Source organism: Phaethon lepturus, unplaced genomic scaffold (assembly GCF_000687285.1).
Source record: "Phaethon lepturus isolate BGI_N335 unplaced genomic scaffold, ASM68728v1 scaffold1451, whole genome shotgun sequence".
NCBI classification, from domain to species: domain Eukaryota; kingdom Metazoa; phylum Chordata; class Aves; order Phaethontiformes; family Phaethontidae; genus Phaethon; species Phaethon lepturus.
The window spans coordinates 37,529-62,763 of NW_010516766.1; the positions used below are offsets into that span (position 1 = coordinate 37,529).

A 25,235-nucleotide genomic window follows, 5' to 3' on the forward strand; every position below is an offset into this window, starting at 1 on the left:
TTTTTTTCTCCTCTCCTCCACTTTTTTTTCCTCAGGCTTCTCAAAAGTAAATTAAATTCTCTCAGACTGAGTTAAATTCAGAGTGAAACATCCTGTAAAACACATGCCACTAAATAAAAGCATCAATAAGTTGGTGCAACTGACTCAGAGGAGGTTGAAAGAACATTTAGCACAGGCTACTTCTCAATTTCATTCTAGAAATTCAATAGAGACCTGAGCAGCACTGATTAATAAGACACATTTACCTACTTTCATTCAAACCTATGTAACTTTGAGAAATGGTAGAAGACAGAAACCCACATCTGCTGTAGAAGCAGAATTAATTTATAAGCAGAAACTTTAATCAAAGTTTCAGCTAAACCTCACACCATCACCAACATTAACAATCATTTTTCTTAAGCTGCTTTACTTTTTTTGGGTTTTTAAAATTTTTTCTTCCATTTTTTATTTAAAACAATTTAGCGCTTGTTTCTGACATCACATATTCCATATTTATATCCTAATCTTCCTACTTCTCTTAATCTTTTTTCTTTGTAGCTTTGTTTTGCTTTGAGCCTTATTCTGCTGCTGTCACAACAGTAACAATACGCTTCCCTGTACACAGAGAGCTACAAAATTCCCGCAGCATGACCACTGCTTCAGATTTCAGCCTGTGACTTCCCTCTAATTAAAATCACACAGCATCCCCATTAGGAGCACAGCGCAGGAATGCTGTTTTCTCTCATTGCTTTAGCCAACCAGCCACGAGAAATGTTAAAACAATTTACTCAGAGTAGTTTTAATTTACAAATAACTACACTTCTGCTTGAATTTGCCTTACATTGATGGAAAATTAGAAAACATCTTACTCTAAGGAGTAAGTCCAGGCCAGAACCTGCCTGGTTTCTCCATCATGAAAGCCTTTGGAGAGAAACGCCCTCCAACAGACCTCTGGCTCATAATGCCATACATGCATTTTTTTGATTAGGGCAACACTACTACTCAGGTAACTGATCTCAGAAGTTGATCTCATCTTCAGTGGTATTTTTCCTTGTTCTAATTGTCGCAGACTAAATTATAGGGCTGGAGTCCTCAGTGAGCCAACAGAGATCAAGAAAAATCTGCTTAACACAATGGCCCATTCTTACTGTTTTTCCGTCGGAAACTTATCAGATAACTTCAAGACCTTACACAAGCATTTCTTTATTTTTCACTTTTTTTCCACCCATGTAGCCAAGATCAGCCATGGCTACATTACAGAACCCAGCATATTCAAGACAGATTAGATGCTGCTAAGAGGAAAGCAACAGCTTCCTCGGGTCTTGCAAGTCCACAGCTGTAGCACTAGTGTCAAACAATAGGGGTCTGGCACAACATCACTGAGATTACCTTCTGAAAGTTGTGTTTTGTCATACAGCCTTCCTTACTTTTCTGGCCCTAATATTAGTTTCTGACAAAAATCAAAACAAACAGCAGAAAAGCCAAAGTCAAACTAGATACAGATTTCTTCCCTTCCCATCTTACACATCATGTCAACTTCTACTAATAGCTTCCACAGATATGAATGAACTTCCACTACCCAGGGGACAAGATTACATTTACAAAAAAAACCTACCAAGAAACCTATAACCTCATTTTGACCCAACCTAACCAAGAGCCTAGAAAAGTCAAGAAAAAAACCCTCTCATTAGCCTAATACTCTTTGGATCTAGTCCCAGCCTAGATGAGTACTTAGAAATACAATGGATGCATATAGTCCCATCAAAATTAGTGAGACACCACATACTTAAGAAAATATATATTAATAACTTTAAGAGCTTTTCTAGACAAGAGCTTTATTCTACTCATATTAAAAAGTACCAGAATTTTAACTGGCTTCAACCACAGTGCTATAGTCATGGCTAAAAGGCAAACTGCTCCAATGACAGTGCGAAAAGTATTTTCATGCAAGTGTGCCTTTATAATTTTTAAAAAAATTAAGTGGAAAAATCTCTGTTCTTGCTCCTAATGAATACCTATTTATACTGAGTTCACACAACGAACTATTTATGAAGGAAAACACATTATACTGTATTTGACAGTTATAACGCTATAAACTTTCATCTAGACCAAGATCACATTAAAAAACCTTTTAAGTGTCACTAAAAAGGCGCGAGAAAGCTGTATCTACTATCTTCTTATTAAGTCAGTACCATATCACCCAAAAACCTGGAGAACAATAAACATATTTGAAACACAGGCTGTTACACCTTGAACTCAGCATTAAAAATATTGAAAGCTGCGCTCGTAATCCTCTGAACACCTCGTTATCTCGGCACAGCTGCAGGGACAGACAGCTCACAGATAAAATATATATCGTCGTGAATAAATGTGTCAGATCATTCAACAATTATTACTCAAACAAAACAGTACAGAAGAACTCCTGAAATTCCTTCATAAATTGGCCACCCACAGTTTTCCATCCTTTGGGAAAGAGCCCTCCCATTAAAATGCACAACCTTGGGATGGAAATCCACAGTACTTTAAATGTTTCTAATTTCAAGGTGTCAATCACATGGAACATGGATTTTTTTTTGCCCAGTCTACCCCAAAATAGGCTCATTGTACAGATGGCCATGGTGTACAGATGGCTGCAGGAACAAGGGAGCTGCAGCTGCTGGGATTGCGGCTGCAATGACCACGAAACCTCGCACCTCCCACGCTGTGGACCCTGCGAGGGCTGATGTTCTGGTACCTCCCTGTCTCACCCCCCTCGGGATTTATGCTGTAATCGCACAATTTTAAAAGGTCCCTTAAAAGCTGCGACAGCCTCATCTCTTTAGTTCACTACCAACTTCAGCTGAGTCTGAATCAGTGGTGTGATGGTAAATTGTTTATTAGTTCTCTACCGAGGCTCATTTTTAGTACCTTCTACCAAAGCAGGCCCACGCAGAGAAGGCACATCCAGCCATTTCTGCAAAGGACGTCAACACAGGCAGGCTCAGACAAAGCAGCCGTCACTAGAGACCACGAGAGGCTGACAAGGAAGGACAAAGGAGCAGAGCAGAAAGCATGACAGGCGTCTCCAAGTGTGCTAGATAAGTCATTCCCAAGCCACGCAAGTCAGAGTCCATGGGGAAGGAAAAACAAACAAAAGCTAGTCCCAAACTACACACAGCTTCTAAGATGCCTGTGGTTTTGCTCCCTGATCTTCTGATTGCCTACATCAAGAAATGCTTTTCTTTGCTTCATGCTGCGTGTATATGAAAAATTACATCTACCTTCATCTTAGGTGCTGCCTGCAGGCAAGAAGTGCGACTTACACAGTTCCCTCATCATCCAGAGTGACTTCTCACATCCACCTTAAAACGTGCTCTTCAGTAGTCATTTGTATAATAAATCTAACAGGAGCCAAGCAGAGACAGAGCTGCATTCTTTGACATGAACTCCCACACCAGAAGCTTTGTTTTTGAAGCCCCAAAGTTTCCTCCTACTGAGAACATAACTATATAATTTGAATTCTCAAGCTACTCACTACAGCATGGCACAGAAATAAGAATTGCAATGTAATTACAAAAACCCCTCATGTATAATCATTAAATGTGAGCACATACCTTCCCTGATAGCAGTAAATGGGGTTCCTTCCTCTTCTTGTAATCTAATCACCTTCAGTGCCACCAGCTTTCCATTTACCCTGAAAGGGAAATAGGGAAAGGGAAGGAGAAATAAAAAACCAAAATTAAACCAGAAACATTATTTCTCATAATAGTACTTGTTTCCCGTCATGTTCTTATTCAATTTCTTCCTGTCAATGCCAGTGATTCATTTATAGCACTGTAAGAAACACTTCATAGCTTCCATAATGTCAACTTTATATTTTCACACTCAGATGCAACCCAAGAAATGATCTCAGTTTTCTGTGAGTCAGTCTGTTTCCTTTCTATCACAGCACTAAACTGAAGCTTTGTTAAGAAGTATCACATTGTAAAATATGACTTTAAAGTATCTGTCCTTTATTTGATCAAATTGTTCAAAGAACAGGCATATGGTTTTCATCAATAACCCCACTTGCAGTACATCCATATCTATTCTGATGTCTCCTTCCCACTGCATCACACCCATAATTACTGCCCTCACAAAGCTATGGAAGTTTGAGACAGGAAATATTTTTGTAGGTCATTCTGGCCATTTCCCATTAGGGCAGGATTGTTCCTAAGGTACAGTCCTGACTACATGGTCCAGGCTACTTTCAGATTCTAATGACTCTCATTTGCAAGATAAAAAATATTTTGTGCTCCAAGGGACCAAACTTCACAACAGGTCACTCTAGTTGAAAATCTATTTGGATGGTTTCACTTCTAGCATTCAAAATTTCTCCACACATGAATCACATTCATTCAAAGCCTTGCAAAAAAAAAAAAAAATCCAGTTGGTTCAGTTTATCAAAATTAAATCTCACAAAAACTGAATTAAAGATAAAAACTGGTATTCATTACCCTCCTCAAGAACAAACTCATACTCTGAAACTAACTGAGTCCCCAGGTATGACATGCAATGGTGAGGATAGATCACCGAAAAGACATAATACAGTTTAAAAAAAAATGTTATTGTTGTTGTTGTTATTGCAATTTCTTTCTTTAAAAGCAAAATTAGCCTTTACAGCCACAAAGCCCAAGGAGGCACTGGAGCTTTCACACTCCTGTAGTCATGGAGAAAATCCCTTATTGTACTGCACCCTCAAAGATGTATTCATTTTTCTAAGCAAGATACTACAGACACCTACCAAGTCTGAATTAATCTTCTCCCTCGGGCTTTTAATTTTTTCAGTTAGATGACTTCAGTGACAGGATGGCTACTGTCTGTTTCTTCTGATTATTCTTCTTTTACAATTGCCAGAATCTCATTAGTCCTATACACAGCATTGCATAATGACTCTGAGCAACTTAAGAAATCTTGGATATCAAAAGATAACTCATCACCTTCCAACTATTCATAATACTTCAGACTGGCACCAGTTCAAGGCTCAGGCTGGTAGTCACTATTGAAAGATAATTATCAGCTTAAACCAACTGGATTATCTGGATTTCTCCTTATAATTGTCTTACATGTATTTTTGTTTAGATTTAAACAGGACTTCTGGCATCAGAAAAAAATAAGCCTTGCCCCAGGTAACTTCATGTGTCATGCACAGAGAGGAGAATAAACCATAATAAAACCAGAAGTAGATGACAGACATGCAGTTCATATACACGTGTAGTTTTCAATTCTTCCATCAATACACCACCCTACCCTATCACATACATATAAGTTAGACACCCAGCTAACTTGATTATTTTACAATAGATGAAATAATTGTGCAGGAGGAATTTAAATAAGAACAGCAAGATCATTTTGCAGATCAAGAACTGGACAGATACTGCATACAGAGAAGGCAACGCAGAACACTAGAACACAGAACGCAGAAAAAAGCAGATCAAAGAGGAAAACGAGCAGATCTACGGAAACAGGGATGTGGAGTCTCTTGCCAGAGAGACAGGCAAATAGCATGCAGCATTGTGTTGACTATGTTCTTTTTAATCTGAAGTTCTACATTCCATTGATTCGTTAAGAGCAATAAATAACACAAACAGCAATAGTATGGAACTCATTTCAAAGAATTCACAATTAAACACAGTAGGTGGGCTGTGCTCTTTAGTTATCACCGGCACTTTGTCACTAGTACCTGTCATCATCTCGATAGAGATCATGGCCACTCTTCGTACTATCAAAATGATCAAACTAATCTCAAGTAGTGTTCCTCTGGGATTTCATTCTCCTCGTTAGTATTATTTATCTACAATATATCAATCTATAACTTCCAGAATAAAATAGCCTCCTTAATCTCATTTCCTACCCAGTTGTTAAAACCTTTCTTTTTCAGCTCATTTTCTATAAACAGGAGCATGTAAATCTGGAGATGTGAGAAATTACAAAGCATCATCAATTAAAAGAGATAGGTGTGTGTATTCACATCCTTTAACTACTCTCCCACTGATGCAATCTCAGGACGCAGTTAGATGATGAGGATGAGCTAAGGGCTACCTTAGGGAATTGTCTTGCTCCTGCTAAATCCCTGCCACACACTCCTGCTGGTGTCTTGTATTTGCTCTCAATCCTGCTAGATCCTACAGTGAGACTACTTAGGACGCTTATATATGGGAAGACTGGCTTCTCCAAAAGGACTAAATCATATTTTAAAAACGATAAAGGCATTCTTCACATTTTAAAAGCGCAAACCACGAGAAAATACATGAGAAGAACTGGGACCACCTCTTGAGACGCAGCAAGCCACGGGATCAAGCCAGCTGTCATGAAATTATGCCCTGAACCTTGTGATGATATGCCAAAATAATGTGGCAATTTCCTTAGAAACAGCACTGAAAAAGAGAGACCTGGAGAAAATTACTTCTGCAACCTATCAGAACTTGTCTTTGCAGCCTTCAGCAGTGATCAGATAAGCTTAGCAGAATTCCTCCCAGATATTACTTCACATTTGTCTTCCACAACTTTCAAAGCATACTCAGTATTTTCATTATTTTCAAATACCCGTAGAAAAAATGACAGGCAGACAGCCTTTGAGACAGTGAAAAGGCAATGCTGCTGTGCCTTTTAACATCTAGGATTCATTAAATCAACTCTCTTGCTCACTGTCCAAAGTAAACAATTTCACAGCTTCTGAAAACAATACATTCAACTGGGTCAGGGATTTAACTTATCATCTTATGTCCATCCTGTCAACTGCCTTATTAGTTTCTATTAAGGACAATACTGCTTAGAAAATTCCTATTTTCTAACTTACAAGCCATCCTCCTTCCTAAACTGACTTGCTCTCTCTTTCCCCCTCTCATCCAAAAAATCTTCAGAGACAGAAATCCTGAAGCCATTCTAATTATCACACAAAGCTACTTTACTCCAGGCAAACCACCAGCAACTGATGGACAGTTTTCCACCTTATGGAAATGCAGCATTTGAATGTTACATAGTCTCTTCTAATACATTTCTGATTTTATATGCAATGTATGCAAAAGAAAAAGGAGTCCAAGTTGTTTTATGTGGCATATAGTAAAATTCTGTATATTATAAAAAACGCAAATAAGCCAGCTATTACAAAAAATGCTAATGTGTCATTCTGCCTTTTCTAAAACAGCACATATCAGCATTACCAAAATAAATACATTTATAAAAATGACCATTTATGAGAAAGTAGGGAAGATCAGAAATTATTTAATGCTTTAATGCATCATTAAGAACATATAATACTGATGAATATAAAGTAACTGATGACTTAATTGGCTTCACTGGGGATAATGCTGAGGATGCCACATAGAGAACAAAAGAGTACAATAACACTATTTTCTTGAGTTCTTCAGTTATATTTAGATGCAATAAATGTTCTAAATATAACACATTTAAAAGAGTCAATTAACATAAAATCTGCCACTCTGATTTCAATCTGTTTATTTAATACAGAGTTTTACCACTGGCTGGAGTTAAGGCTGAGTTCATAACTCGAGCAAGTGCTAAGCTTGGGAACATGATACACGTTCCAAGAAGCTAATTCTTATGAAGAAAAGTAACTCTCAATGGTTAAATATTCATTTACATGAAAAGTTCAAAGTTTGATCATCAAAGCCTAATTAGATCTAATTAGATCTACTCTGCAGTGATATTAATGTAACAAACAGGTACCTAAAGCCCCCCCCAAACAGACTATGGCGGCCTAATGAAACCAGGCTCTGCCAGAATTTTCCTTTGAAGAAACCTGACAGGCAAATTCACTGTAGGTTTAGTCACCTCTGATTATTCTACCAACAAGTAACTAATTCCACATTGAGGGAAACACTTCTTTTAATCGTTATCATAAAAGACAGGTCAGTGTAAACATGGCTTATATTAGATTTCTCTTACTGAAAAGGACTTACATTTCTAGTTTACAAAAATCAAGTGCAGTCCTGCTAAGGCCCTGTGGTGCAAATAGTCAAGGGACTAACACGGTCCCTCAATTTCTCCTTTTGACTCCCACTACCATGTTTTAATCTCCACCCTAAACAAAAGTTACCTTGATTTTAGAAGAGACCAGTGGATTAAAGACACTTCATAATACTGACATTTATTAGGGCTGAAAAACAGAAGATCAAAGAGTTCTGAGAGATATGAAGGATTTAAATTATTAATTACTGTTGTCACTGGAACTCAGGGATCCTGTTCTTCACAGTACTCAAGGCAGACTCATACAAACAATTTGGCAGCCCTGACTTGAGCAGGAGCAGGTGAGCAGCATCAGAGCATTTACCTCCAGGTGCCTCGTCCCTACTCCCAGACTACATCATTCAGTTCTAACTAGTCAGCGGCTCATCTAAGGACAGGCGCTGCACTTGACTCACACCTGGAAGCAAATCACCTGGGATGGGCAGCAGGGAGAGTGATGCGCAGCACCAGTCCTCCTCCGTATACCTTGCATCTCTTTGGGCCCTACTGATTTTCGTATGAAGTGAATTTGAAGATAAACATGGTGGTATTGCTTCTAAGTAAAGTGGATTCTTACAGCTCTGCACACCAACGGTCACAGGGCCTCTTTGGAGAGATGCCGTTCCACGGCTAACTGGAAAATACATTGGTGCATAATGGCATTTAGTTGGCAAATTACTTCAGCATTTGCTCTAGCGTTCCAGTCATTCATATATGTGTCAGTGCCAGTAAATTACTTTTCACTGGTATCCAATATAACTATGTTCTATCCTAGTTTTTCTACCACAGTTTTCTGTGCAGTCCTGGGTAAGCAATAGAATAAATTTTCTTTCTTCAGTTTTAACCCCTGCCATGAGAGATAATAACGCTAAGTCATAATGCTAAGCATATATAGCATAATGTTCTCTTTATAGGAACAACTACAGAGGAAAAATCTCTGAATGTTTCTTTTAAACACTGGGAAATTCACTCAGTAAATGATCAATATAGTCAATGATTCATCTTCTAGTTAGAATCTTAGAAACTTATTTTAGTACTTAAGCTACTTTAATAATTTTTCCACCATTTGGCATTTTAGTTCAACATCTAGTTATCATTAGTTTTGCATCTAGTTCAACCCGAAGTTATTGGTTTTATTAAAGATTTACAATGCTAGATATTTTTTCAAAAGCATCTATGTACACACTTTCTAAACCCATGTCATGACTTTAAAATGTATAGTTAAAAGCAGCCTACAAAAATCAGTCAAGCACATAAGTTAAAAAAAAATGAGAGGGGAAAAAGGAAGAAAAAACACTGGGAAGCTCTAGTAGGCAACCAAAAAGTGCCTTTTCATAATCCATGAATATATAATACTTTTCCAGCCATCTGGTACCCTCAGATGAAGGGAGTTTCATTTGTAGATGAATACTGATTTCACACAATTGTCAAAAAATAAAAGAAAAGGTTCAGAAAGTTCAGGTCACTAAGGCAACATGAACCAGAGCAATTTTGAAATATTCAGTCTAAATAAATTTTCCGAAACATAAAGAAAATATTACCTGTGAACTGGCCTGTTGCACATGAAACCTATCAGGGATCATGTGAACACAACCCTTCACATGGGCATGGAATAAAGCTAGGAGAATGAGTAAAAAGTGACAGCATGACAGACAAAAGCATGGCAAGTTCTTCAAGCCACCTGAAGCCTACGGCACTTGCAATAGATTGCACATAAAACAAAAGACAAGACAATGAAAGAGTCATGGAGGTTTCATGACAAGTAAAAGAAGTTCTATAACTTAAAAAAAAAGTCAGAACAGCAATTAGTCCTGTCAGTCATCCTCAGTGAAGATTTCAGCATCATAAATATAAAAATCAAAATACTTAAGCCACCCTTTTTCTTGTAAGCAGTCATCCACAAAATACGTATGAAATACGGTGGTCAGCTATATATTCGTAATGCGTACTACAATACATCGTGCCAACAACAAATACAGATAGTTCCCACTGGTCATTCAAATATTCCCTGCTGCCCCAAGAATAACTGGGCGTGGAAACCGCAGCCGGTGCCAAGCATGGTGCCTGCCCCCCTGAGCACAATTTCTCTCTATGATCCGCGCTTTATACCACAAACTCCCTACTGATTTTCAGGTGAATAGTAAAAGGTACTGCCTTTGATGGAGATAAATGTAAAATGCTCTGGCTACCTGTAAAAACACCTTTTATCTCTGGGTATATGTTGGAATAACCTTGAACACAAAAATTTCAGATATCAAACAGAAATGGCAGAGGTACCTTGACTGCCCTACCTCTGCAGCCTTTGAGCTCTCGTTGACAGCATCAGCTGCTACTTGCTCTTGTCCATGCTCTACCAATTTCTCATATTAATAGTTAAAAGGGATAGGGACCAGAATTTATTAGAACAAGCAGTTTATTAAGGATAAATTGAAATAATGAAATTTCAGTAAGGGAAATTAGGCAAAAATCTGTTGATTGAGCTCAGCTCTCTGTTACATATTCTACAGATTTTTGCAATACTTTGAGCACACGCAACTTAGTAAAGGTGCCAAAAAAAGTAAAGGTACACTAGAAATCACATGGAGAAGCAAGGAGGAGATCGAGATCACAGCAGTGCAGAAGCAGTGGAGATACCATTGGCTTGCCTCTCAAAACACAGATGCATGCTGTGCAAGCAGCAGTCACAGATCACATCGCTCTAACCGAGGTAATCTTTTTTAATTCTTTGCCTTGAAGGGCAATTGAACACAGTGGGAGGAGAGGATGGAAACCATGCCAGCTCGTAATATTGCCAAAAGCACAGGTTTTTCCCTTAAGTGCAATATGCAGCGTTCCCAGTGCAAGCATGCAAGGCCTCCAGACTGCTGCGTAAGGGGCGATGGTTGGCAGCAGCTCCCCGTGCTGTCACCAGCTCCGTCTCCAGACTCTCATAACTCACGTCAACATTTATGTGCTACAGATCAAGCCAGACGCCATTGCTGCACACTCAGGTAAATTTATAATCAAGAAGGTCAACGGCAGCAGGAAGATACATGTGTCGATACAGACAGACAGCACTTCTCCAGCTCAGCTGCAAAATGACATGATACAGGGATTCACAAGGCACCTATTGCCTTGCACCTATTACGTGGCAAATGTTTGCAGCGTTAGTCAATGGAACTTGCATCATTTTTTACAGCATTATCAGCAAATTACTAAAGTCTACTTCTCTTCTTCTACATTAGGAAAAAAAAAAAGCAGGAATCACTTCAAAGTCATCTAAATTTCATGCAGTAAGCAGCCTGTTGGGACTTTATACAACAAAGTAACATGTAAGACTTTAACCTGAATGAAAGTAGAAAATGAACATGCCAAGATGAGTTTCATTACACATACCCAATGTACAACTCGTGAAATCAAATACATTTGCCTATTGGTGCAACCATCAGCCAGAAATAAATGGCTGCTTGGCTATTTCTCCAATAAACAAAAAAGCCCACCCTAAGAGAATACTGCTTCATTTTCCTCAACAGCACAGTCCCCTTCACTCTGCTGCTTCCTTGCTCCAGGGAGTCGCTGTTATCTGACTACAAAAAGAAAAACCCATCATCCAGTAAGAGGAACTAGTCCACCTTAGTTCACTTTCCTGGGATACTGCCACAGATACTCAAATAGACAGAAAAGTAATGGTACCACTGAGCCTGTTCCAAGTTGTAAAAAGCCAGGCTTGCCCTGAAAGCAAGTTACTGCACATATTACTTCAAATTTTAGGAAAGTAATGGCTGATTTTCTGTCTTTGGAGTCAGATCTGTACCCTTCAGTCTTTTCAAATAGTAAGCTAGGATCATCAATTTTTTATTCCATCATTATGATCAGCAGGGGAAATAATTTAAAAGGATGAAATATATCTCAGGTAACGCATTTTTTTAAAAAAAACAAACCCCACTACTTGCCACATGCAGCTGGTGATAAATATTAAGAACAATAATTCTGACTACAAAGCGTCATTCACACTAGCTTAATCTGATCTTAAATCAGACCTTAAATCATCTTCCACTAAGTTAAGGACACATCTCAGAAATGCTTTGGCAAAATGAGAAAGCCAAGCATTAGAGTTAGTTGGGAATTAGGGATTCTCAAACATTTTGATCAAAATGCACTTGTTATGCAAGTATTACTGGCTTCTCCAAATACACGTTATGTCTGTGTTCTGTGGTGTGCCATGAGGACTTAATCCTTCAGCAGTCAAACTGGGCACATGTCGAAACAGACAACAGCCCTCTTTTTGACCTGTTTTGCTCATTTTTCTTCCCACTGAATGTGTAGCCAGGGGCACACAGTGATGCATATCACAGTCTCACCCTATCTAATTTCTGTACCATTTTAGACAAGGCTATAAACAGTCAGAGCCAATCTGCCAGAAAAGCAGCAGCAAAGTTAGGCTCTCATGGAATGGCTGGAGCCATCGTTGGCCCATCCACTCACCCCACTGCCCTTCTGTCCCCAAGAGTATATCGTAGCAGTGATGCTCTCTCTTCTTTGGGGATACCACCTAGGTCAGAGATTCCTCAATATGTCATGGGGACAGAAGATGTAACAGGGACACATTACCTCAACCAACAATTCCTTTAAAAATAGAAGATAGCTGCTGTAGTGTTTCCCCTGTTCTTAAGGAATAACCTCCTCCTGCTATAAAGTAGTTCAACTGTTTCTCTAAGAAACTGAAGTCTGAACTGGATGTGCTGAATTTGGATGGTGCTGCATAATATGGGAATTACTGAATTCTTGGGGCAGGGGAAGGAAGGAAAGGAAGTCAACCAAAAAAAATTATGCACGTGAAGGAATATTACTTTAACATTAGGAAGAGACTAAGATATTCTCTGCATATGCATTCTTATCCACACTCTAGTTACACAGACTTATTCAAAGTTTTAAACTGCAAGAAGGTAGGTGTAGATTGGACATAAGGAAAAGATTCTTTGCAATGAGGGTGGTGAGACACTGAAACAGGTTGCCCAGAGGAATTGTGGATGCCCCATTATTGGAAGTGTTCAAGGTCAGGTTGGATGGGGCTTCGAGCAAGTTTATCTAGTGAAAGAGGTCTCTGCCCATGGCAGAGGGGTTGGACTCCCATGATCTTTGAAGGCTTGGGATCCCAAGATCCCATGATCTTTGAAGGTTGCTTCCATTCCATTCCATTCCATTCCATTCCATTCCATTCCATTCCATTCCATTCCATTCCATTCCATTCCATTCCATTCCATTCCACAATACATTTTAAAGACTTTGCAAAAGATGAAGCAGCAGAATTCAGTTATATATAATTGTTATAATTCACACTACTTATTCAGAGTTTGCTATTTACAATGGAGAATGCAGAGAGCCCAGCAATTTCAATTTATTATTCAACTAACACTAAAATCATTGAAGTATTTCTTACAGATCTGCAGTCAGCTCTACTAAAACAAATTACTATTTCTAACCAATCTATGTTTTGTAACACATTCACGAATCACTCCTGAATGAAACAGCTTCAGGAAAGTGCTTGTGCTTTGTTTTTAACTTTCAGTCTGTTCCACTGATTGACGGGACATCTAGCAATCCTGTTGCCTTAATTCAATCTTATTGAAAGCCAAGGCATATGACATTACTATCACCAGATATGCACTGCAATTTTACTGAAGGATTTTAATAATAAGGCACAAGCTGAAATCTATACCGTTTTCTCATATTACGTAGACCCCAATAAAAAGTTTACATATGTCTGGAACTTACGGCGATGCATAACTGAACCATTAACAATGCAACATAACTGCATTTTCTTGAAGAAAGCTGCCAGTGAAAGACAATACAGGCACTGACATGGCAAAAGTGTAATTACTTCTTCTACATTTAGAATATGTTTTTATTCATATCAGCTGACACTATGTTCATCAGCCTCAAAGCTACTGAAAGATGAGGACATCCCTCATTCTGATTTATCACAAATATTCAGTGAAAAAAGTAATTTTCAGTACCTGCCTAACTTAATGACCCTGGAAAATGTTAAAACATGTTTCTTTGTCTCAGTAGTTATTCTGTCCCATGACTGTCATGATATTCTCTCTGCTCAGAATAGTAAGTTGCCTGATCTATCATTCACTTGACAAAGTTTCTAAATAAAGATATCACACATACCCAATCTCTCTCTCAAAACTGCTTTATTATTATTGAAATTTTGATTATGAAAACTTGATTAAATATACAAACTTGCGAAAGACACTTTGCTTGACAAAAGAGAATTCTCAACTGAAGCACTAGCTCAAGAAGTGTATTTCATACAATATAGAAGAAGTTAGGGCATTGAGCATAAAGAAGTTCCAACAAATAACATTAAAAGTGGCTGAAAACAAGAAATATTTGATATATACACAGTAATTTTTTTTGTGGTGGGGTAGTTGCAACGATTCTAAATAAACTCTTGTAAATAAACTAAAATTACAGTAGTCCAAAATTCCATTCATTCCCTTCATGTTATTTTACTCAAGCTTTTAAATAATGACTAAAAAAAGACAAACAAACTCATTGCATATATTCATTATGTTACATTTAATTTCGTATGGATAATGAGAAAGTAGTATAACAATAAGGTACAAACAAAACATCAGGTTAACAACACGGGATCTCATCTTGTTTTGATGTGAAGGTAATATGTTACCTATGCAATATGGTCTCAGCCTCTTACACTACAGCACATGGCAGCCAGTAGCACTCTGCATTCATTCATAGTACACTTGCATGTACAAGTGCAGCAACATCAGTTAATACCTTCTGCTTATCTTCATTTACACACAAAATTAAATGAAAAAAGCACCACTTACTTGCTTTTCCCTTTGTATACTGTAGCATAGGACCCTTCCCCTAGTTTTTCCAGTTTTTCGTATGAGTCTGCTTTTCCAAACCTGGGGCTTGTAGGCTAAACAAAACAAAAAAAGATGACCTGTCAGCATGTATTGCACTTGCAACATTAACTGCTTTGATTCAGCCTTTAGAGACCAAAGGTCATTATCAAAACTCATAGACCTGCATGTTTTCAGCAGCCAACAATTAAAAAAAATTAATGGCAGAGCTAATGAAACAATGTAATAGGCTACTGAAACACCCCAGATGGTGGTTGCTGATATCAGTCATATGCTTACATCACTGGAACTATCAAAAGGATTTTGTTCTTAATCAAGAGGTTTTTCTGTTTTATTTTTCACCTATATCACTTCATACAGGGGAAAAAGATCATTAACAACTAAATGAGCTTATCTTTGTTAAGAGATCTAAGCAACAGTCTTAATCTGCCCTATAAAATCAGATTAAAAGAGCTGATTATTTATTTTTTCTTATTTTTAGACTAAAGCCCACACAAAAACATTGCTCCAAGTAGTCATTGCCCCTGTACATCAACCGTTGTTCACAAAGCAGTGCAAATACTACAGGAAAGCACCTTTAGTGAGAATATCTTGATTCTCAATGATGTTTACAGTTTTCAGTTTGTGGATATAAGCACACCATACTTTCAAGGGCATGTTGAATAGTTGAATAAAGTCCTGTACCCTGAATATCTACAGCTTAAGTGAGAGGCCTAAAACTGAACCAAGCTAAGTGCTGATTCTTGCTTAAAGGGCCAGATAGCTCAGGTGTCTTTGCAACAGGCTGGTACTTGCTCCACTTTTACGCACTCCTAACAGAGAACACCACAATGCTGCAAAAACAGAGATTCATTTGGAAAGTTGGTATTAAAAAATTCAGAGAGATGTATTATAAGGAATAGTATTGCATAAAATAATGTTTCCACGTTTTTATTCTATGAAACAAATGCCATTCCAAATGATGCAATATATCTAACTTTTAGAAAAAAGAATTAATTTGAAGCACTTGCAGATAAACTTTTTTCTACATAACAGGTGATGAAGTTCTCAGAAAATGTTTGAGTGTTTTGAAGTATATCCCCTTAAGATTCCCCATTTTCCAGTTGTCTGAAAGGAAAGAGCTTTTTATTTTCCCCTCCAGACCAGAAGAACACTGCAAAAAACTGACCTGCAGCTGCCCCCAGCATTAGCCGCATATATTTTAGACTGCAATGCTCAGATGTCCTGTACCTAAACCAACCAAACCCATATAGAGCAGAAACTTCGGAAGATCAGCACTGATGCTCAAATCACACATAGGGACTGATTTGTTCAAATACTCTGGTTATAAACACCACAAAGAAAAGCAGATAAGCAAATCCAGCATGTTTAGGGTTGAATTCAACTGGAAGACACTAAGCCAAGTACAGCTGCACAAAGTGTTGTACACTCACATTTAGGATCTTATGCCTGATTTACAAAAAGTACTCAAGTTTCAGTTTTTTGAAAGGAAACAAGCATTACAGTACAGGCCACATCTGTGTGTAAATTCCTTTAAAAACATGGTTGAAATTTTTAAATCAACGGAACCTAAAAATTATTTCTATTTAGACAGACATGAGCATCCCAGGTAAGATGACTTGGTACCTCATACCTATCCACTATACCCAACTAACATTTAGCCAGAAAATACAAAAATTCTCTTTACTCAACTATTCTACATTTGTCCTAAGCCAAAATTCTGTCACTTTGGCACATATACAGCTTTTTTGGGACTAACATGCCAGCTTTCTATTGAATGGCATCAGGATATACACATATATGTTTGCAAAATTGAGGCCTTTCATCTCCCTCCAATACACAGAACAACGTATTATTTTGCTATCCAATTCCTAAATATTAATAGACTGATTAAAATTAGTCATATGAGAACTCTCAGATCTTCTTCCTGTTACGTTATTTGGAACACTTCATTATAGATAAGGCAGTAATAGTCTCGATTCCCAATCTGTGCTTAAAAAGGCATTCTGCCAAGTTAGAAACGATTTTTAGTTTTTTTTTTTTAATCACAGTTTTATTGCAGATGTCACTAATAGAGGTGACTAAAATATTTATTCAAGTAGCCTTCTCATTTATGGACTAATACAACATTACAAAACTATGGGAAAAATGTGCTTAGATTTTAAGTGTCTCACATATAATGAAGAGGGATAGCAAAGTATTTCCCAAATTGCAGACTACAGTGAACACACAGTGAGTAACTTCGTTTGGAGTGGAAATGCTGCCCTAGTTAACAGTGAATAGTTCACTGTTGGTTTCCTCATAGCGAGGAAGAAAAAGGGCAGGGTTTAGACATGTGTTTCGCATCCATTTTTGTTTTCACGCTAAGATTTACTTTTATTTTATACCACTGGAAACCATAATATAAAGGTCACAACAACTTGTAATGCCGTAAGATCTTGATAGGAAACAGGATGCCTTTAATCCATTACCACACAGTAAATCATCAACAGTAATTAGTCCTACAACCTCAAGCTCATTTCCCCGTACCCCGGCTGCCAGAAGCACAGATTTAAAGTCATGCCTTTTTGACTCCTGGAAGCTGCTGCACCTTCCCCCAGAAAGAACAAAACGCTAGAAGCTTGCATTGGTGGGACCGGGAGGAGAGCTCACTCCCGACTGCACAAGAGAGATGCTGCTTTCGACCGTCTGGTCCTCAGGGGCAGCCGCGTGGGGTGACGGGGCTCAGCTCTGCGGCAGCAAGTCCGACCTGCCGCCCTCCCCGAGCAGCCCAGATCACTCGGCCGGTGCCTGCTCATGCTGGGGAAGAGCAGACCAGAGGCAACCAGACATCCAACCCGTCAGCCGCCGACCGTCCCGTATGCAGTAAGAAAAGGTGGCCGGTCTCCTCCTCTTTCCAGGCTACCTACGGCACCTCCGCGCTCTATTCCTGATCACCAGACAGGGACTCGCGGGCCCGTGGCCCCACGCTACTAGATCTCCCTTTGTTAAAATGGACATTATTTTTCCTTGTCTTTGTAATTTTAAAAGGCTTACAATTTTTGAAGGTACTTGCTGTAGAAAAGCACTTCAGAGGATTTTACCAAAAAAAATTAAATTAATTCTGAGGCAGCAAAAAACTTTGCAACCTAATTTGCATTACGTTTCTTAATGAAACGCCAAGACAGATCTCACTCAGCACATGTAATTACTTTAGAAAAGAAGGAAAAAATTAACAGTTTCCACAAGGTTTTCTCTTTTTTTCAAAAAAAAATGAAGCCTCACACATTAATTCAAGCTTACAGTTACAAATTGCTTACAAAGGCAAGAAGTTCAGATACTTCCTACCTTCCCTTTCATTTCTGGATGATAAAGCATGCCAAGACTGACTCAGATAATACAAAAACACAAAACTTCCCAAAACTTAATTTTCTTGCTTAAAGGATTATAAGTAAAGGGCTCTGGAAGGGATCAAAATAATTTGAAGTTACATGTGACTGATTTATAACAATTTTGGCCTACTTCATTATTGCACTCCTCTTTCATATGTCTATTTTTTCAGCTCCATGGCCATAAATTTTGTCACTAGATGTCTCCATATTAGTTGATCCTTTTCAACCATTTTTGTTAAAAAAATATGCTTTGCACAGCAAGATTACAGCACCAATTCTTTTTAAATAAATGGTAATATTAAAAATAAATACAGAGAATTCACTTTGAAGTATCATTTCTTCTTTTGAGGATTTTATTTCTTCCAGTAAAATATATGGGAATACAGATACCCAGAGAATTCTGTTTGTTGAGTCACAAGAGTCCCGTATTCTGCCTAGGATGTGGTTGACTGAAACACACATAGCGAGTATGACATATCCAGAGCACACCAGATATACAGTGCTTACATCAGCCACTACATATCTCACAAGCAACAGTCACGGCAAGTTTCCATATATTTTAGAAAACTGGTGTAATCCTCCAATGTGACCCAGACAAGATTTCTAAACAGAAATGAGGACTAATTTTAGATGAATTTCAGCTAATTTTAGCTGAACACACCTATTTTGATGTTTGTTCAAAAGTACTTTTTAAAGATCTAACATTACAATATTTCTACCACTGTTAATTTTCCTTTCTTCTTAGTCCTCCTTTAAAACACCGACATAACGTGACTGTGATAAAAGGACAACCTTTGCTATGTCTGAAAACTGGTTATTTACTCAATATGTAATTATTTTTTTTTAGTTAATTAAAGCCTTCAAATCTTTTCTATGAAAATTCTATCATGAGTTGTTGGATATAAGCCAAAGGGAGATCTCCTCCCTATGGCCACACAAACTTTGTATATTGAACATCAGTGGGACTAATTAGACACAAAGAAGTCTCTTGCTCAGTGTTAGAGCTTTGTATTTGCTACCAAAAAATAAAACTTTCAAAGCTAAGAAAAAAAAACAAAACACAAGTGCATGTGTGACCAAGGTTCAACTACTTAATGGGCAAGATGTTAAACAGGCAGTAAACAACCAATCAGTGAGAAACTGGCACTACTGGAAAGTCACTGAAAAGTGCATTTTCATGCTAGGGAGAAATCTTCCAGAGAACTCAAATGGGAAAGATAGATGGATTACTAAGACAGAAGGGAGTATAAGTCCATGTGCCTCCGAAGAATTGAATATAGTCCCAAGTCACTGTGAAAGTCAGCACAGGTTGTGGTGGATTATGCTATCCCCAAGAGCATGCTGGCAACTGGAGCACAGGACAGTGCATGTCTTTCCCTTCAGGAAACCCAACCCACTGGGGGTTTTACTTGTTTGCCTTTATGCTTCATTTTCCTGGAAAATAGTTTCCATTAAGGTAGTTTTCTTATTATTAGCCTAAGTTTTTCCCAGTGCATGATTAGTCCAAGAGCACCACTGAGCACAGGGGGTGAGCATCTTTAGCAGCACGGCTTACAGTAACCAAGATGAGATTATTTTTTCCCTCTGGTTAAGGAAACACAGATCATAGTAACAAGGATAGAAAGAGCATGACAAATTGCTGAATACAGAAATAGAAGAAGCTAGTATTTCAAACTGATGTAAGAGTATTAAAAATAACACAGAGAAAAGAAATGAGAGGAAGCTGTCTCTTCTGACCAGGTCACTCCAAATCACCATTTCATTGATACAGCCTGTAGGAGGGATAACAGGTTTAATACAAGATCTTGCAGTATGAGTTCTTGCACTACTTTTCCACGTGAATACCTCTCTTTCTCAGAAATTTTCAAAAACTATGTAGTAAAGAAATCTTTAATGGAAAATTACACTGACAATCACCTGACTATTCTTCTAGAAGCTGTCTGAGTTATGTTCTCATGCATTTTTTATAACTGCAAAACAGTTTGCGAATGTCACACTTAACCAGCACGCTCCTGAGCCTAAGTTTTAGATAGATCTTTAAAAAAAAAAAACCCAAAACTGCAGGATATTAAACTTCAATATAAAACTATCCTCAGGAAAAAATACTATGTTCACAGTACCACTGTAAATTATTGAAAATCAAAACTGAAGACCGTTTTGCTATATGCCTCCAAAGAAATAAAATCATTGCTAGAAAAACTTGAAAGTAAAAGGTAGACCAAGACACCTAACTGAGATTAAACCACAAGAATTGAAGATTTTTTTTTTTTAACCAATCTGTATTTTGTCTTCCTTGACACAAGGGTGAAGCTTCTTTTACAAAACCATACGCAAATTTCACAGTAATTAGTTCCCTTTCTTAAGGTTTTATCCTATGTACAATAATAGGTCAATTTGACCACACTTTTTTCTTTTTTTAAACCTTGCAAGTTGGACTGTTTTCTAGGGCAATGTTCAAGGGATACCAAGACGTTCAAGAATCCAAACCAAGCATTAATCTGAGCTGTACCACTCTCTGATACACATTCTCTGATGCTGCTGGCACCTTTCTAACCCTTTAACACTCAGCCATAAATTAAAAGCAACCTGAGCAAGAGGGACCATAGAGCTCTCTGTGAAAGGGCTGGATGCAGTTTTTAACACTGTTTACTTGTTCTCCAGGCTACTAAAGCACAGGAGTTGAATGAATTGCCACATTTTATCTGCCTCATCATCTAAAGAGTATCCCCCAGATTAACAATTCTTAAAGCTTCCCTTGTGCCAGAAAAGAAGAATCTGCTCTCTACACTGAACTTTGAAATTATCTTACCTCAATAAAAAGTATCAACCAGGAAGGATGCAGTTACCCTAATAATTAACAGGTTCCAAAAACTGGAGAAGGTTGCAGGCACCTGAAGATGAACACAGGCAAGAATGGCATACAAAGCATTTAGGCAGACAGAAAGGATGCCTAACTTTCAAAATTCTGACTTTAGTGTCTGCTTTAAAGTTAGATTTCTTATACAACTGATTTACAACGTGTTAATAGGATCAGTTCATGCTTTTTCCTTGCACTTTTTTGGAGGAAAGTTGCACATAACAGGACTCAAAATTAACAGAAGGTACAGAAACAGAAGAGAGGCTGCTCTCCCAAAAAGAGTGCAGAGTCAATGCAGTAAAGCATTGCTTATCCAATTATTTTTATCTGAACGATTTTTTTTACATTTATGTGAGCTGATGGAAGATTAGTGTTTTGCTGCATTTCCTTTTTAAAAAGTAACTGAAAGATAGTACACATACTTTAGCACGACATTTGAATTCATTGCCACGGATCTTAAGCCAATGAAAGGGAACAAACTGATGTATATCACCATGTAACTGAAACTTGACCAGATGGCTAGCTTATAAAACTTGCAATACTCTGTTTACATACTGTGCAAAAGTACTGTTTTAGTGTATAAAGCGTGTACAATCAATACAATAAAACTTCAACTTCCACTGGAGGAAAAAAAAAAAAAAAGGCCACATGCCTGAAGAGCATGGATCTCTCAAATACAACTTTCAGAGAATTAGTCAAATCATCTTCCAAAGCTAGTGTTATGTTGGGAAGAGTGGCATGTGTTTGGTTTTCAGTTGTGCTTTTTTTTATTTTGTCCCGTTAATTTTGTAGTTTTACTCCTTCTTCAGTTAGGGAGAAAAGAAAAGCAAGTTTTTTCCCTTGGTAAGCAAAAGACTAAGCAAAAGATTTTTAGATAGATAGATAATAGGTATGTACACACCTATGTACATATACGTTATTGTGGTGGGTTGAGCCTGGCTGGACAGCAGGTGCCCACACACGCCGCTGTGTCACTGCCCTTCTCAGCTGGCCAGCGGAGAGAAAAGACAACAAAAGGCTCGTGGGTAGAGATAAGGGCAGGGAGAGATCACTCACCAGTTACCCTCACGGGCGAAACAGTCTCAACTTGGGGAAAATTAATTTAATTTATTACCAATCAAATCAGAGTCGGATAATGAAAATTAAAAAACAAATTTTAAAACACCTTCCCCCCACCCCTCCCTTCTTCCCAGGCTCAACTTCACTCCCAGATTCTCTCCCTCATCCCCCTGAGCGGCGCAGGGGGACAGGGAATGGAGGTTGCAGTCAGTTCGTCACACCTTGTCTCTGCCCCTCCTTCTTCCTCACGGGGAGGACTCACACCGTTCCCCTGCTCCAGTATGAGGACCCTCCCACAGGAGACAGTCCTCCACGAACTTCTCCAGCGTGAGCCCTTCCCATGGGCTGCAGTTCTTCACAAACTGCTCCAGCCTGGGTCCCCCCATGGGGTGCCGTACTTCAGGAACAGGCTGCTCCAACCTCGGTCCCCCACGGGGGCCCAAGGCTCCTCTCTCCACAGGGTCACAGGCCCTGCCATGAGCCTGCTCCAGCATCGACTGCCCACGGGGTCACGGCCTCCTTCCGGCATCCCCCTGCTCTGGCGTGGGGCCCTTCCCGGGTGCGGGTGGAGATCTGCTCCCCCGTGGAGCTCCATGGCTGCAGGGGCACAGCCGGCCTCCCCGTGGGCTTCCCCAGGGGCTGCCGGGGAACCTCTGCTCTGGTGCCTGGAGCCCTCCTGCCCCTCCTGCTGCTCTGAGCTGGGGGCCTGCAGGGCTGTTCCTCTCGCATCTTCTCACCCCTCTCTCTGGCTCCAGGGTGTTGCACAGCTTTCCCCGCCGCCCTTCTTAAATACGTTCTCCCAGAGGCGCTACCACTGTTGCTGATGGGCTCGGCCTTGGCCAGCGGTGGGTCTGTCTTGGAGCTGGCTGGCTCTCTTGGACGTAGGGGAAGCTTCTAGCACCTTCTCACAGAAGCCACCCCTCCAGCCCCCTCGTTACCAAAATTTTGCCACGCAAACACAATAGAATTATACACAAACATTATGTATATGTATATACATTATGTACATATATATTGTGTTGCGCTGGATCAGAGCAAAGGCCTGTCTGGCCAAATACCCTTCTTCTAATGGTGGTGGACAGGTGATGCACAGGTAGGCAAACACCTGCTTCACTACCTCCAAGGTGAATAGTACCCATTATTCTGATGTGATAAAAGGTTCTGTTCTGCTGGAAATTTCATTCCATAGTAACATCCAATTTCAATCAGCTTAAACAGTTCAGAAATCACACTCATAGATGTTTTCTTATGTTTAAAAGAAAGGGGGAAGAAAATGCCATGCAACGTGACTGTTTTACATAATGAGTATGTAAATGTCAGGTGGAAAGACTCTAAGTGTAAAAATTAAGTCTGTCTTTTAAGAACAAAAAAATACCATGCTAACTTCTATCTGTATGCTACTGCACTAATTAACAACACAGGATTTCTACTGGGTTGCAGTAAGGTGTGACATTAACTGCAGAAAATGACTTCACGTTCAAGCGCAAATGATTTATTTCCAAGTGACAATCTGTGGGCAGGGACATGGAGTTCCAGCTTCCACAAACCTGTGCGTGTTACATCTTTCTCATCACAAAGTGCAGAGCATTTCAAAGGTACAGAAAACACAAAATGGGTAACATGCCACCTGCGGAGTATTATATGGTGATCTTCACCAAACACTGAAGCCGATACCTGCCAGAGAGCTGATAAAGCTTCTGAAACGAATCAAAACAGAAGCTAACACCCCAGGACATTATAAACAAGGTCTTTTAGGTCGCATCTTGAAAAAAGTTGTTTGTGAGACAAAGAAAGGACGTTCACCTGAGTAGAAGCAGTGATATGAAGACTGCAAGCCTCAGCCATGTACCTTTTGAAAGACATCACTTCCTCACCTGATGGCTACAGAGGACTTTAAATGATGAAAGGGAAGAGACTAAACAGTAGACTATTTTTAATTCAGTTCTTCTAGTAATCAAGTGTAGAAAGTGCAAACTGAAGGTAGCATCGATCTAACAGAGTATCTTTTAAAAGAAGCAGCTTATAGAAAGCAGAGCCAAAACTGAAACACAACCACATAGCTGTAGCCAGTACAACCCAGAGTGCACAGCATGCTCAAGAACATTTACAAAAACTGAAATGTCCGTTCAGACTGGTATAATGTATACAGCAGAAGAACTTCCAGAGAATCAAGTTATAGCCCAATATGGGAGAATACGTAGCAGTCCTCTGACATGGAAGAAAAAGAAGTAATGATCAGAAGAGGAAGCAGCAAGGGCATCTGCTACACAACATTAGGACTAGAAGAAAAAGAAACTCAAAACCCTTCATCAATTGAAGTGTAATCCAAAACCAGAGAATGACAAATTCCTGCAACTAACCACACAGACATATGCTCAATGAAATGTGCATCAGAACACCTCCTGCCTGAGGCAACATATAACGGCTCTGGGGGAAGGGAATGGTTTGATTGTATCTCTGCCTTGGGCATCTGAATTTAGGTCTGCCGGGCAGGCCCAGCTGTGACCTGCGATCATCAGAGGGCTAACACGACCTTTTGCTGTGAAGTTCTGCTCTTCCTTCTCCATTGACATGAACGGTGACATTATTCCACAAGTTATTCCTTGCCAGGTGCTCTTCAGAGCACTCTTTACAAGGAAGAGTCAAAAAATGACTAACAATGCCTCCAAGCAGAAGGAAGAAGTGAGTTCACTGAACAGAGCTACAAAAATCAGAGAGAATTATGGGAAGTTAAGGAATCAGAATTGTATTTCAGGAAATCCCTATGTAGCTACTTTAACTCATGAGATGTCCCCAGCAAGTCTGTGTGAGTCAGCATAGAAGAACATTAGCAAAATGTATGTATAGCTAAGGCTCTAACCAGCAGCACACTGGCAGAGGAAGCATTCACATCATTTACAGGAGAAAATCCTGGGCTCATAGGAGACTGCATGGATGTAGTAGAATACCAGGCTTCTGGAAAAGAACAAGATGCCAATAACATGGTTTCAAAAAAAGTCTGCTTCAAAATTCAGAAAGCAAAGCAAATAAAAACCTTCAGTTTTAATAGAAAAGAAGTACATAAAGCTTTAACAGAAATTAGGAATAGTTTCTAGGAGGAACAAG

At 39.0% G+C, this 25,235-nt stretch overlaps 1 protein-coding gene across 1 annotated transcript in view; it reads right to left on the reverse strand.

Annotated features, from left to right (window-relative positions):
- Positions 1-25,235, reverse strand: part of LOC104627786 (cyclin-dependent kinase 14) — a gene marked incomplete at its 3' end in the record, with an annotated part of 69,149 nt that overhangs the window by 23,619 nt on the left and 20,295 nt on the right. The window contains exons 3-4 of the mRNA XM_010296160.1: positions 14,805-14,899; positions 3,573-3,652 (exon numbers count right to left, since the gene is read on the reverse strand). Coding sequence (XP_010294462.1) covers positions 3,573-3,652; positions 14,805-14,899 — 175 coding nt within the window. The remainder of the gene's footprint in view (positions 1-3,572; positions 3,653-14,804; positions 14,900-25,235) is intronic.